This window comes from Ornithodoros turicata, chromosome 4 (genome assembly GCF_037126465.1).
Source record: "Ornithodoros turicata isolate Travis chromosome 4, ASM3712646v1, whole genome shotgun sequence".
In the NCBI taxonomy this organism is placed as follows: domain Eukaryota; kingdom Metazoa; phylum Arthropoda; class Arachnida; order Ixodida; family Argasidae; genus Ornithodoros; species Ornithodoros turicata.
The window spans coordinates 78,166,478-78,181,396 of NC_088204.1; the positions used below are offsets into that span (position 1 = coordinate 78,166,478).

General features: G+C 43.9%; 2 protein-coding genes across 2 annotated transcripts; one reads left to right on the plus strand and one right to left on the minus strand.

Annotated features, from left to right (window-relative positions):
- The first annotated feature begins 447 nt into the window (after positions 1-447).
- Positions 448-3,069, plus strand: LOC135391993 (NADH dehydrogenase [ubiquinone] 1 beta subcomplex subunit 10-like). The gene is made up of 4 exons (XM_064622595.1): positions 448-659; positions 928-1,063; positions 2,676-2,812; positions 2,875-3,069. Exons 1-4 carry the CDS (start codon positions 569-571, stop codon positions 2,982-2,984), a joined length of 474 nt encoding a protein of 157 aa, XP_064478665.1. The 5' UTR covers positions 448-568; the 3' UTR covers positions 2,985-3,069.
- Positions 3,070-4,681: 1,612 nt separating this feature from the next.
- Positions 4,682-14,866, minus strand: LOC135391994 (ESF1 homolog). The gene is made up of 12 exons (XM_064622596.1): positions 14,760-14,866; positions 14,306-14,588; positions 14,046-14,177; positions 12,757-13,033; positions 11,688-11,847; positions 10,042-10,255; positions 9,078-9,188; positions 8,872-8,993; positions 8,541-8,679; positions 8,342-8,394; positions 6,690-6,833; positions 4,682-4,984 (listed from the first exon to the last, which is right to left on the minus strand). The coding sequence occupies exons 2-12, from the start codon at positions 14,574-14,576 to the stop codon at positions 4,682-4,684; spliced, it is 1,926 nt and encodes a 641-aa protein (XP_064478666.1). The 5' UTR covers positions 14,577-14,588; positions 14,760-14,866.
- Positions 14,867-14,919: the final 53 nt, after the last annotated feature.

Here is a 14,919-nt window from a genome sequence, read left to right on the forward strand (position 1 = left end):
TTAAGTCTTTTATTGGCGTGTTTAAAGAAGCTTGTGTGAATTCATTGAGAAACAGGGAGAATAAGAACATTTCCAGTTTGTAGCATTGACCGGCGCTGTTCGTTCGCTGTGCAGGCAGTGCAGTATATTGTGTGGACTTCTACAATCACAGGCGTTCTGCTTTTGTTCTAACTTTCTCACGTGGTGTTTCCGCGCGTAATTATTAGTACAGCAGAATTGCTAACTATATTATTATACATATGAAGTAAGCTGTCACGAAGCGAAGAACCGAAACTACAGGAATTCAGCAGCCGACGATTCGCCGATGATGACAATTGTCTATCGATATTTTGTTGTACTGTTTCGAGGCGTTATTAAAAGTTAACGACAGGTTCTTCTGTGAGTATTTCAATCACTAATTGTACAAAAATATGAAAGTATAAGAGATATTTTCTTGCTACCGAGTACGCAACTACGGGTAGCCGACATAAGGTCGGGCGAGTGGATCGCAGATCTCATCGTTCAGTTTCACTCTGATTATTTAGCTTAGGTTTCTTCGTACAACGTTCCTCGTGCATAAACACTCGCAATGCCTGAAGATCGTCCTCACAAAAATATAGTTGAATCCTTTGCCGAGGCGGCGTTTAACATGGTTGACCGCCCGGTCACTTGGTTCCGAGGTAATGTGTTCAGCGAAGGTCGTCTGTTGTGAGACTCCATAAGGAAAAAATTAAATAAAAAAAGAAAACGGCGACAAGCACAGATAACTCAACAGACGATACAAAGCAGACAAACCGTCTGTGTTGTGCCGTTATTTCATGCGCCCATGATTAGGCATTTACAGTGTGGAGGTTCTCAAACCAGCTATCCCACATTTATGCCATTTTGTCGTCTGCCGTGGTGCAGTAACGGGGTTGGCGTGACATTTCTCCTTTTCGTCTTATACAGAGACTATAGTGGCCCCAAACCGGCCCAAATACTACTGGTATCACGAGAAGTTGCGACGTGTTCCTGAAATCGACGAATGCTACACTGATGACCTGATGTGCAAATTTGAGGCAGATCAGCAGTTCAAAAGGGACAGGCAAGTGATTTTGATTTGGTGGTAGTGTACATATTTTTCAGTCAGATTCACACTAACATTAATCGTAGAGTCCATTAAGCACTGTAACAGTGAAAAGAAGTTTATCCCGTCGCTTCATGTGTGTTTGTAACGACAACACGTTAAGTTTTACGAGGTGCCATCAAAAAGTTCCGGGGTACGAGCACACAGCAGTTGATGTCAACGACCTTCGTTCGTTCCCATGCCGAGCGGCGTCCATTTTTTAATATTGGTCGTTGTGCTACACAGGATTTTTTTATGACCACCTACACACGAGCCGTTGCGATTTCGGTATGGGCTGCAAACTGGAGCGGAGAGCAAACATCAAATTCTGCATCAAACTCTGCAAATCTGCAACTGAGACATTTGAGCTGGTGCAGCAGACTTATGGTAATGAGGCAATGAGTCATGCAAGGTGTTTCGAGTTGCACTTGCATCTCTTGAGGATCTTGATGCCCGAACAGAAACTCTCATTAGAAACTCGGCAGTTTTTGGGTCGCGACAGAATAGTCACCATTCCTCACCCGCTGGATTTGGCCAACTTCTTCTTCTTCCCAACGATGAAGCTTAGGCTGAAGGGTCACAGTTTCGAAAACTATGAACAGGGTCCATCGTGAATTGCAGAAGGTACACAGGACTTCCGAGGAGCCTTCTGAAAGTGGGGAAAAGCGCTAGGAGCGGCGTTATCAGTGCATGAGGAGACTTCTTTGAGGGTGATAATAGCCAAGCTTAAACAAAGTAGATACTTGTTGCATAATGTAAAAACCCCCGAGACTAGGGAACACGAAGGGACAGACACAACTCGAAGTCTTTGAGACTTTGTGTTGTGTCTGTCCCTTCGTGTTCCCTAGTCTCGGGGTTTTTACATTATGCATCATCTTCACCAGCTCGCTTGTTTCCTAGCCATTTTTTCATTGTAGATACTTGTCTTCATATGCGTCTAGTCTCGCAACTTTTCGATACCAGAGCGTTGAACCGAAATGTTTTTCGGTTTGTTTCGGGTTCAGGTTCAGCCATAAAGGTTTGGCTCGAATCCCCATATCACCCCCTCCACACACCAACGCGAACCGAACTGGTATCCCGAACCGGTAACCGAAGTTTTTATATCGGTTCGGTTCAGCAACAAGATGGAGCTAGTACTTATGGTTCAGTTCCAACTAAAAATTACGATCAATTCCAGTTTTCAGATCAGTTCAACGCTCTGTTTGATACTACCTCGTATAAGTCACCACCCCGTATACGTCACCACCTCAAATAAGTCACCACCTCGAATAAGTCACCACCTCGTAGAAGTTACCACCTCGTATAGGTCACCACCTCGTATAAGACACCACCTCGTATAAGTCAGCACCTCGTATAGGTCAGCACATCGAATAAGTCACCACCTCGTATAAGTCACCACCTCGTATAAGTCACCACCTCGTATAAGACACCACCTCGTATAAGTCACCACCTCGAATAAGTCACCACCTCGAATAAGTCACCACCTCGTATAAGTCAGCACCTCGTATAGGTCAGCACCTCGTATAGGTCAGCACCTCGTATAGGTCAGCACCTCGTATAAGTCACCACCTTGCTTTTCCTTGCCGTGTAGGGACGTAGAGTCCTCAATACTGCGTATTTTGAGACGTCGACGGGACGACTGCTACTTGTACGAAGCCCCGGACCATGACAGGTGCATACCGATGGAAAACGACTACGAGGAGGCCAAGCTCAACTGGTTCATTAAGTGTGAGTAGTCCATGAAACCCCGTAGTGCCCCCGGACGTGTACGCACTCTTGCCCGTTTCCAGATGGCGACATTGGTCCGCAGGGCAACGTAGTGAAAGCCTTCATGAAGCAGAAGCATCGCCTGGTGTACGAAAGGCGTCAGAAAGAGAAGGAAGAAGCAAACGGGTTCTAGAGAACCCACGTAGTGTCGTCTGTAGGGTTCTGTTGTAAAGAAAGGGTCAGGTTTGTTCATAATAAAGGCAGATTCTAAGTCCTAACATTGCTTGACTTCCGTATAACGGGTTAGAAAATCGGTCAGGCACAAGGGCTCTCTCTTATGTTGTTGATGTTGAGTGTATGACAACACACCCACCTGCTGGTGGGTTAGACACATTTGATGTCGTAATGGATAGCAAGACATCGTATAGGGCACGGAGACAAAGCACAGTTTGCAGTGACTACCACTGTGGAGTGTTTTCTACCATGTTTTTGGTACAACCACAGTTCTACTTGTGTGCAGCTGAGGCCTCTAACACGATTTGAGCAACTGATGACTGGATTTAAAGGCGATAAGACAAAAGACCACTGTTTGCTTGCGGGGGGAGGGTGTGCACACACACGTACGAAAGCCAGAACAGGCGAACAAAATGGTGGTGTTGTAGAACAGAAACAAGAACTGCTCCTGTGTACACACCCTCCTCCATAACAAGGTTGGTCCGACCAGCTTCATATCTCATCACCAGGTGGTCAAATTGCATTAGAGGTTGCATCTGATAGCGTTGCGCACAAGTATGATTGGCACCGTATCTCTAGAGCCTGAAGTTTTCGGGAAATATTTTTTCCCAAATTCGGGGCTAAAAATCGGGGAAATACAGACGTGCTCTAAATTCATGCAAATTCGGGTGGAAAAACTTCCAGAATGCTAAATCCGGGGAGAAATCGGGTTCTATTACTCAAAGAAATTTTACTGGTTTGGTACAAACGGTGATGTAATTGTGTTTACTGCCAAACAAACTAGTGTTCGTTCCTACAGATGCTCCAGTGAGGGCAATTGGCCAGGTATAAAAATCTGGTTTCACCCTAAAGTGACAACCTTCAATTCGGGGTGCAAATTTGAGGAAGAATCGGGGTTAAACCCGAAAACTTCGGGCTCGATGTATCTCGCTTTGCGCACATTGCCTATTGGCTGTCTTTTGTCAATTCATCATTGGTTATCACCAGTGATGGCCACTAACTACTTCTACAGTAGTTTAGCTATAACTACTAACTACTTTGCGATTGAGTAGTTGACTAGTAGTTCAACTACTTTTCAGGGGAGTAATTAAAACTACTTTTTTAACTACTGCGATGTAGTTTAACTACATCTATAACTACTTAACGTTGTCCACCAACACCAGTCCCTCGTACTGTTCTTGGACACCTAAATATGAATCGCGAGCAGTAATAAACTTTGGCTCAAGCCATTGCTACGATCGTGAAATACAAAGCTTGCGGTGGGATTCTTTCTGTGCCTACGCGATAAACTAAGTAGCAGAATTATTCCACAGGCTTCACTAGACAGGCATTAACAGTGAAGATTTAGTACACATGCACGACACAACTGCTCTGCACCTCCGTTCTCATCAAACAAGTAGCTCAAGGTAAAAGCATGAAACACAATCGTGCCGTAAAGCTTGAGGCAAAATCGGAAGTATAGTTGGCGCCTTCAGTAAGCTAACTACTGTAGTCAACTACTTAAAATAGTAGTTTAACTAGTAGTTGCCACTACATTTCTGCAAGTAGTTGATAACTACTTTTTAACTACAATCAGGTAGTTTAACTACATGTAGTTAACTACTGGCCATCACTGGTTATCACACCTAAAATGTGTAACAAAAACCGTGGCCTAAGTTACGTTGGAAATCTACTTTTATTTTTCCTGTTCTTCATTTTCATCCGCACGGAATTTGCGAGTGAGGTGAGCGACGGTTGTCGCGTTTCTTCTGGTGGCACTGTTGCCTCTTCCTCCTCCTCCTCCTCTTTTCCTTTCATCTTTTTTGCCGGTGGTACGTCCTTCTGCTGAAGTCTTCGCTTCTCCTTCTCCTTGAGGATGGCCTTCATGCCATCCGTCTCCTTGAAGTGGGGATCCGTTGGATCGATGCTGAAGTGGTGAGAGTTGTACACGGCAGCAAAACGGGGATCTGCCAGCTCCACCTGCAATGCCCAATGTGCCAATGATCAACACTGTGATTCACGGAGCCTCATGTCATGCGTCAATGCAAATATACGTGCTTATACAGTCGCCGTCCGATTTTTCGGACTCTGCGGGGATCGCGCAAGAGTCCGAATAATCGAGCAGTCCGAAAAAAACGAATTTCGCTTCAAAATAAACTTTACTAAGCCCCAGTAGGCTGGAAAAAATTGTCGATGCTTTCCTAACGCGCTTCCAGCTCTGCCTGATAACGTCAGCTTCTATTTCCCGAAGCGACATTTCGTCACTGTAAGTACACTGACAGAGGCACCGCCGTCATCAAGTCCGGAAGTCGGCTTCACCTAACGCATGCGTGCTTTAGGTGAAGCTCGCTTTACAGCGCTCTCGCGCGACTCGCAGGCGGGCAGCACGTGCTGGGCCGTTGGCCAAAAACGAAGACGCAAAAGCGCTACGACAGACCTCTTCTACTCAGAGAAATGGAAAATCAACAATCATCACTGCCTATTTTTTTGCCTCAATATTTTAGTTGGTTGATTTCTTTTGATACGAATTTCAAATGATACCAATGTTTTCCGTCACCCCGTGAGAGAAATTCGCGGGTTGGGCAAACAGAGTCCGAAATATCGAGCGACAGAGCTGCACGGCATCCGAAATTTTGGACGTTCTTATACAGGGTGTGTGCAGAAAAACATGACCCGCATTTTTACATGTAACTCCTTGTCTACTTAGCCGAGGAACTTCCGGTGGCGCACGACGGCGTATTTATGCGTCCGAAAGCTACAAAAAAATCCTGGAAGCCATACTCAGTGTAAAAAAATAAACAGAGCGCGAAAACATGGGCTTCCATGCATTAGAATAGGGCGGTCATGACAGTGCATTGTAGTGCATTTCCGTCTCACGAGAGTTATGTGCAGGCACCGCTAGGGGTACTACCGATGAGCATCCATGTGGGACATCGTTTCGATTTATGCACCGATAGCTCCCCTAGCGGTACTTGAACACAACTCTCCTACGTGTACCACGTTGCCCTTTCACATACACCCTATTGTCCACCATGTTGCCCTATTCTGATGCACGGAAGCCGACGTTTTCGTTGTTCCGTTTATTTTTTAAGCTGGGTATGGCTTCCACAATTTTTCTACAGATTTCGCACGCATAAATGCGCCATCGTGCGCCACCGGAAGTTCGTTAGTTAGGTAGGCAACAAGCTATGTGCCTAAACGCGGGTCATGTTTTTCTGCACACACCCTGTACATCACCTCTATGGGACCCGCGGCCGTTCCGCGAACGAGTCCGAATAATCGAGCATGTCCGAAAAATCGGTCGGCGACTGTATTCGTGACTACAGTAGGCAAAGTACACTGGATCAGCTTGTGCTTCGCTTCCTATCTAATGAAACGCTCCCTTTAAACAGATTTGCAACTTTTGCACATCCCCGATGACCATTTTCCAGTTACTGCGATGACTTCCGAGCATTAGCAGACGACACGGTAAACCCCTCATCGCGGCAGGGCTGTGCCGCATTGCTATTGGACAACATTGCTGCGGTATTCAATCTGTCGGGGATTCCCCCCTTTTGCACCCGATCCTCACTTTCACTAAAAAAAAGTTAAAAATAAAATAATTAAAAAAAATATCTGACAAGTCACACTGCAGTCGTATCACATTGAGGCTTCTCTAAAATTTAAATAGCTTGAAGCAGCTCACCTGAAATTCTGGTCCAGTGGAGGCTTTCTCTTTTAAATCCGATTTCTTTGTCTTTTTAGAGCGCTGTTTCTCCTTAATAATCTTCTTCATGTTGAAATGTTGTCTCCCGTCATCTTCGTCCATGAGGAGGAGTTCCAGCTCTGCCTGGCAATATCAAAACGTAACATTTTTGCAAAAATGATCCCACAAAAATAAGGTGGCCGCGTCACATTTAAGTCAAATTGAATTACGACCATTTTCAGGCTATTAAAGAATCTGTGATTGGTATTTCTCATATCATGAAACCCTACGATATAAGAGCAATGGCAATGTTGCTCATAAGTTACATTGTTAATAGCAAACTGGGGAATATATCCCTAAGCATTTCCATTAACAACAGGGAGTGTTCGTATCCAACAATACCTGTGATATCGACTCTCAACATCAAATCAAATTCGAATAATCAGAAAAAGGCCCAATTAAAATAATATCGAATACACCTCTTGGTGAAATATTTTGTGGTGTTATGCTCATTCGATTATGTTCTGCTCCAAACATGCGAGCCTTTTCACCCAGCATAACATATCGTGAGAGAAGGGTCCATCTGTGTTGTGTCTGGTAGACTACATTAGTGGGGTGAACTGCATTAAGGGTTAGTCAACATTTTTCATGCAGCCTGATTTGTGTGCATCTCCTCATTTCTATGTTTACATTGTGAATTTCCTGTACTTTTTTTAGAAACTGCGCATATTTTCATCTGTTACCGAACATAACTCTGAAAGTTTGGGAGTACATTTACTGGAACATGCAGTGCCCAGAGTACAATATTGACCATGACGTCACAGAAGTTGTAAACTTGAGTGACAGAAAATTGTAAATGTTCTAAAGCAGGCTTCACCTAACACGAGAGTGTAATGAGGTGAAGCCGACTTGCAGAAAAAAAGCAGCACATTAAAACAACAATGGCAGCAACGTGAAGTGGGCTTCACCTAACTCTTGGATGTAACGAGGCAAAGCCCACTTGTAAAGAATGGCGGTAGTGATACTGCGCTTCAGTACTAGTTGAAAAATATTCGAAAATTTCGAATACTGAAAAAATAGGTTGCGAATAGCATTCGAATAGCATCAAACATCAGTTTCGTATTTGAAATTTCGAATATTCGCACGTTTCTAAAATAAAGCCTTCAGATAGTCCAGCTGAAGTTGTCGTTTCCCCACAACATTTTTAAAAACCTTGATGTCTTGTTTGTAGGTTGTGATTGTATTGACAAGCATGGCACGTGGTACCGTACTGCTGTGTCTCATCGCTAGGACTTGTGTGGTACTGTGTCGCACTACCTACACCCACCTGGCATCGTATCACATTGCACGCTATCGTATTCACTTGTGTTAGTCCACACCGTATCGCATCATATCACGTGAGCCTGTGTGGCACCGTATTGTAATGCGTGGCCTCATGTGGGCCCGTGTCACACCGTATCACGCCGCATCGCATTGCTAGACAGAAAAAGTGTAGGAACAGAGGTAATGCTGCCGCAAGATGGTGGATCATTTGTGGGGATGTGTGCCGTGACCCGCCACTGTATGGGGCGACAGACAAATTGTAGATAATTTTAGCTTCACATCTGAAAAAGCATGTACATAAACACGACTTTCACTAAACCACGACATACCTTTGCCTTGTCATCAATCGGCTCTTCCTTGGCGACCTTCTTTTTTCCTTTCTCTGTGTCAGTAGAGATGATAAATAAGTTAAACTGCATAAGCTCGATAAAGAAATTAAATTGACATCAATATGGGACAAGCTTTCTGTAGCCATAACTACATATACAAGCACGATGCCAAAGCAGCAGCGAGAAAGTGAAAATTAACCTTTCTTCTTCTTCTTCTGTTCATCTTTCCTCTTTGGAGCAACATCTCCATCTTCATTCTCATCCTCGTCCCTAAAGAAGTCGTCGTCGAGGTCCACGTCGGAGGGGACGCTGTCGTCCGAAAAGGCTGCTTGTTCCTCCTAGATGAATGAAAATCGTTTAAGTTAAAAGTTTAAGATTTATCGTCAACAGATACTGCAACACTTGCTGGAAAAATGTGATTGAAAAAAAAAAAAAAAACATTTTCAACATCAAGCATCATGAGACACCGAGCGCAGAGCTGTGATCGCATCAAAGCGGATCTCCTAGCCCGTACACAATAGCAGACGTACCTTCTGAGCAGCAGCCTTCTGCTTCTTCTTGTCTTTCCTCTTCTGCAGATACTGTTCAAAGACGGTGACTGGCTGTTGTTGCTGTTTCCTGTCAACCATCTCCTGTACCGTCTTGTTCAGATCTGTACACACGCACATGAGCATGAGCTGTACACACGCACATCAACATGAGCGTATATCTGAACAACGCACGTGCAAATTCTAACCTGGATTCCACGTGACTTCCATATCCATGTCGTCATCTTTAGACTTCTTTTCAGGTTCCAGACCTTCGAGCAGTGCTCTGTACTTTCGTGCCTGTTCCTCCATCGTTGTTCCTTCGAGAAACACACCAGTTCTTTTTTTTTTGTAAGGTTATTGTTCATTATTCATTAAGTTATATACTTTAGCTAAAGTTCTAAGGCATGTGCATGTGGTCTGATTATTCTCATTTAAGTAAATTAGTACTTGTATCAACAGTAAGTAGCAGTTAAGAGTATAGTCTGGGGAAAAGTTACTGTAAAAGGTAACTTACTACACGAAGAAAGTAAGTAGGTCACGGATACAGCTGCTGAGCAAATAGTAGTAACTAGTTAAGTTACTGTCAAAGTAACTTTGTTTTTCTATGCACAAATTTTTTGTGGCTGCCTCGGTCTCGTCCACAATGCTGACACGAAGTACGCCAATGAATAGAGCCTGAAGTTTTCGGGAATAATTTTTTTCCCAATTCGGGGGATAAAAATCGGATAAATAAACGTGTGCTTTAAATTCATGCAAATTCGGGTGGAAAAACTTCGAGTACGCTAAATTTGGGGAGAAATCGGGCTCAGTTACTCAAATTAATTGTACTGGCTTTGTACAAACGGTGATGCAACTGCATTTGCTGCCAAACAAGTTAGTGTGCATTCCTACTGACGTCGCAGTGAGGGCAACTTGCCAGGTAAAAATGATATTCAAAAATCATATTCAAAAGTAATCTTTGAAAACTGCGAATATTGTTCTAATAGCATTACCTATTTGATGCAAACTCAAAGTTTTGAATGCAGTCGAACCTCGACGTAACGAAACTCACGAGGAGCACAATTTCTTTCGTCGTATTAAATTGAAGGTCACGAATCGTGGAACAACACGAATACCATTTCAGCGGACTCAAAACATCTAAACCTTTTGTGACCAAGTCGTCTACCCCACCTTGCGAGCTGTCGTCGTCCGAAGAGGAAGACGCGAGGTAGACGTCGAGGTTATCGGTCGCCTCATCGCCTTTGAAAGCCTCACGGAAGGTGCGGGCACGTCGGGGATCGTCTTCGTCCCAATTGAGGTGCACGTTGGAAGATTGCAGGGCCCAGGTGGTGAAGTTGAGTGGCTCATAAGAGTCGGGGAGGCTCTCGGCAACGCTCGTTGGTTCCTGCGGCGAAGCAGTAGAGGATGCTGACGCTGAATTTTAGAAGTCAGGAGTAGTGTTCTTGGTGCATGCACGAAGTATGCATGCCAGTAAGCATGTTCAATATGTTCCTGGAAGAAATCTACTGTAGAAGCTTCACAAAAAAAAAGTAAAGGGCAATTTCAAACGGTGGTGCTGTCCGGTTAATAGTGACTACTAACTAGTAGTCCGTCAGCTAGTAGTTTGGGACATAAAGCCATAGCGTTGTTACACCGTAATGGTACAACGGTACTAGAAAACTGAAACAAAGATGAGGATAAATCAGCACATTTGACGGTGCCCCACATGGGGGTAAGTCTAGACGATTATGTTTAGCAGAAAAGCATAATGGTGGTGGATAAGCTCCATGCTCAAACAAGTATTTCCATTTGATCTATGGGGTTAGTGTACTTTGTGTTTTCACTGAGCTTCTCATGGTAGACTTTACACAGCAGGCAAAGTCTGTAAGTAAACACTGCCTTTCGAGCAAAGATGTACTGAAGACTGATGTTTATCTGGTACTTTTAATACCGTGCTGCATTAAAGTACCCTTCAAAGGCTGAGTTCACACACATCAACTTGACAGCAGGCGCGTTTTGCAGACGGCTGACAGTACGACTGCAAACTCCAACTGGTGGGAAACAGGAAAAACTTTTGAAATGGTCCAGCTGCTTAGCACCAGGCCAATCGTTGCTGATGAGAGCACGTGGCACGTTATTTCTGCTTCCACTTCCCACTCCTCTCGAGCATAATATTACTGTTAGTCTCTTCCCAAACTTTGTAGACACAGATTTTTAAAAAAAATCAAGTTTTACGATGAAACATTTAAAAATACTTTAACACCTAGCAATATTTTAATGAAAAGTCCACCTGTCTTCGAAAAAAATGCACGAAAATCAGTCACAGACAGCTGCATTGTTGCAGGTAAGAAAATAACGACACTAGGGACAGTGAAAAATACCGTCTGAGGGAGAGGAGGTGGCAGTAGATGGAAAGGAGGAGAGGTGCTGGCAAGAGAAAGTGAGGGAGGGGTGGAGGAGCATACAAACAGAGGGAGAGAGTGCCCGCTCTAGATAACACCACAGTGATATAATACGAAGAAACATATGCTGCTGTATGCAGCTGGATCCACGGCCCAATTTCCTTATCTGGTGACTGCGGAGTTGGGTCTATGGTCCAGATTTATTCAAGCTGTAGTGGAATTTTGAAAGGAAAACCCCGAAAAAGCCTCTATGAAACGTCTTGAGCCACAAATACGGGCAAGAGGCTGCCGGTATCACCTTTCTACCGGCAACTGGCAGAACGAGCGACGAAGCCAGCCAAGCCGGTGAAACACCGACCGAGTGGCAACCCTAGTTGGAGGTGATCTAGAGAACTTGCTCGTGTGAATGTAATTACAGTGTAAGGCACAACGTACATCGTTGAACACCATGTCGTCTGGAACGAAGCGGAGGTCAAGGCACGTCCCGCTGGCCTCATATTCCCTGCCGTCCAACTCTTTGTACAGATGGTCGGCTGTGTCCACAGAGTCACACTCAGCGACTGCATAGTAATACTTGAGCCTCTTCAGATGGTACCTGCAATCAGATGCAGTTCAGCACCCCTTCTGTCACTTCCAGTGTTGCCAATTTCATCAACCAAAGGCTGCAGATTTTAACAGATGATGGCAGAGTTTATGCTGGGTCGGTGAGAAAGATACTAGTACACTTCTTCGCACAAACAGCATGAAGATCTCTTTTCAGGAGTCTTTTGCAGGCAAAACCCAGCTTCACCTGATTTCTACCCCCTAATTTAACATATAGTTTACTTAATTATAAATTTATAATTAGGGTTTCAGGATTTCGGTGCTTATATTTTCCCAGGTATTATAAGATCGGATGAGGTTAAGTGACAAAGAGAAGTTATCCTGCTATTTCATTATGTTACAAGTCAATTCAATCTTGTAGTACTGTAATATGATTTGGCATTCATGTTCACCGTTTTTCGAGAGGTCTAAAAAATTATGAACACCGGAAACCCTAAGCATAATCGAGTTAAATTTTCTTGAAATTATTTGGACCTGCTAGTAGCAGCAGTAGCTTAGAGTTGAATTTGTAAGCAGCACCCGGCCTCAATCGTTGGGATATAATGTAGAACCTGATATTTACCTGATCCTAGCACCCCAGTTAGCTTTCTACCTCTTTGAAAGCATTTTAACGGATGTCGCATGCGATGATTACTCCATTTTATTTTACACCACACATACATATATATGTGTATATGTACATAATTTACATCACACATATATATGTCACACCTTAGCCACTGTACCTCTTTCGTATTTTGCAATCCTTTTCAATCTCAAGGTAATGTCGTCAGTTTCATTTTATACGAACGATTGAAATATGACAGTCGTCGAAAAAGGACAGAGAGCGGCAATTGTTCATGTTCGTAGGCACCTTGAGCCTCAGAGCAGTTACTTTCCACCATTTTATACGTTGGAGTACCTGCGGAGTGCCTCCTCGTCGTGTCCTTTCTCCGTTTTCTCCAACAGGGGGCCTCTTTTTTCCTCCTCGGCCAGGCTCGTCCTGCCAAACTCTGAGAGGTATATTTTGACTGAGCAGACGGTGCCCTCTGGTGGCTTGAAGGAGTGCAGGAGGACAAACAGGTCCTGCGCCTGCAGCTTGTCCCAGTCCAGGTTACAGAGGGCGAGACGCCGCGAAGCATCTTCCGAACGCGGGGCATCTCGGTCGAGTTCGCCCCATTCAACTTCCACTGCTGAATCTGAGCGAGAGGAAAGGATCGAGGCAAGCAGTGTGTCACAAACATGGTCACATCGTTGGCATACATTAGCTAACTGTCATGGCATTTTTGGAATAATTTCGACAGATGATTGCAAGAAATCTGAGTTGTCCTTCCGCATGTGTTACGTCCTGAGCACTTATTGCCACTGGAAAGAGAGAACAGCCCTTCACATACTGTTCTTGCTGACCTTGACCCCTCATGAACTATGGGCCTAGGGGAAAGGAAACAAGTTTGGAGAGCTTCTTCTAATGTATAATAACAAAGTTCTGACATGTCAATGTGGTGCTACGCTGTCCAGGATTTGTCAATTACAATACTATAATTGACAATCGATCCAATAATGATCTAAAAATGGCATAAAAATTGAATGATGTGCTTATCGGCTTTGCTTTTCTTTTCCTTTTTTGCTTCATACTTATTCCTAGACTCTGTATTTGCCATCTGCCAAAATGGGATGTATTGCTTCTCTGTTGCAGTCCACTAAATACTTTTATCAATGTAAAAATGTAAAAAATGTAAAAAATGTAAATTTATCAATGTAAAAATGTAAAAAAATGTAAATTTATCAATGTAAAAATGTAAAAAAATGTAAATTTATCAATGTAAAAATGATAACAATATTACTGTGTTGATAATCGTATCATAATATTGGTAATAATGCCAGTGATTATGCTAACATAGCGTCAATTTCCGTGGCGGCTGCACCAATTTTACAGCTCAACTACATTACCTCGAAACTAAATGGTAACTCACGAAAGCTTTTGCTTCCGCCACCAAAAGTGAAATGCCATATTTGCTCACATAGTCTGCACACTTTTTAAAAACACAAAACGTAATTAGCACACACTTTTGAAGGAACTGTGCCGCAAACTTTCGATGCCCCAATTTCAGAATTCAGTTCACACATGGTAAAACACGGCAAGGACAGTTGAGAAAATACCCCATCGTTTCACCCTCGTTTCTAGCCCAAGAAGTACAGAACACAAGGTACCAGCTTCCTCATCTTCATCCTCTTCGTCCTCCTCGGAAGAACTGCTCTCTACGTTGCCCACACCACGAGCAAGGTCTGGTGGCTCTTTGTCTGCTTTCTGTGCAAGGTCTTCCGATTCTGCTTCTGAACTCTCTGGAAGACACGAGAACTTTCTGAGACACTGACAGTCCAATAAGACATGCGACGAACCAAGTAGACACAATATAAAACACAGTTAGTCTTGTATAATTCGTGTTCCGTCTCCTGTGCAGCCAGCTCACCTTCATCGAGGTCTTCCTCTGGCTCTGAAGCTTTTTCCTCTTGTTCATCACTACTGTCCGAGTCCGACGAAACGGAGTAGAATCTCTTGAGGTCCTCCGTGGCTTTCCGTTCAATCGGTCTGCCACGTTTATCCATGGCATTCTTGAGTTTAAACTTTTTGTCATCAAACATGGCCTGAAAGCGCTTGTCCACTTTGACTTTCTTTTCTGTCCGCGGCACACTGCGGAACCGCGGGTCCGTGGTGATGTGCTTGAAACGCTCATCGTCCATTTTCTTGCTGCCCTGCGAAATCAAATCGACACTGCGTTTTGTCTTGGTGTGCGTACATCAAAGTCGAAGATCTGTGGTGCTTGTGTATGCCACGAATTTACGTCAACAGCGCTTGGTAATGACACTAATAAATTATTGTTAGTGTGTCTCATGTATCCAAGACGGATGTAGTTAAAGTATTACCTTGCTGGATGATGCTCTGCTGCGGGAATCAGAAACGACGGACACCTCCGGCAAAACACATCGGGCAGCACATGGGATTCATTGGATCATATTGGATCAGTGGACGACTTTGTCCAAATCACTCAAAGCCAATGATAGACCATCGTCTCTGTGAACGAGA

Bases quoted from the DNA above. Each gene is read 5' to 3' on its own strand.
- LOC135391993 (XM_064622595.1), top strand. From the start codon at position 569: ATGCCTGAAGATCGTCCTCACAAAAATATAGTTGAATCCTTTGCCGAG. The intron at 660-927 runs GTAATGTGTTCA...CGTCTTATACAG, and splicing joins CCCGGTCACTTGGTTCCGAG to AGACTATAGTGGCCCCAAAC. The intron at 2,813-2,874 runs GTGAGTAGTCCA...GCCCGTTTCCAG, and splicing joins GCTCAACTGGTTCATTAAGT to ATGGCGACATTGGTCCGCAG.
- LOC135391994 (XM_064622596.1), bottom strand. From the start codon at position 14,576: ATGGACGATGAGCGTTTCAAGCACATCACCACGGACCCGCGGTTCCGC. The intron at 14,178-14,305 runs GTGAGCTGGCTG...CGTGTCTTCCAG, and splicing joins AGAGGAAGACCTCGATGAAG to AGAGTTCAGAAGCAGAATCG. The intron at 10,256-11,687 runs GTACGTTGTGCC...GCTTCGCCGCAG, and splicing joins ACGACATGGTGTTCAACGAT to GAACCAACGAGCGTTGCCGA.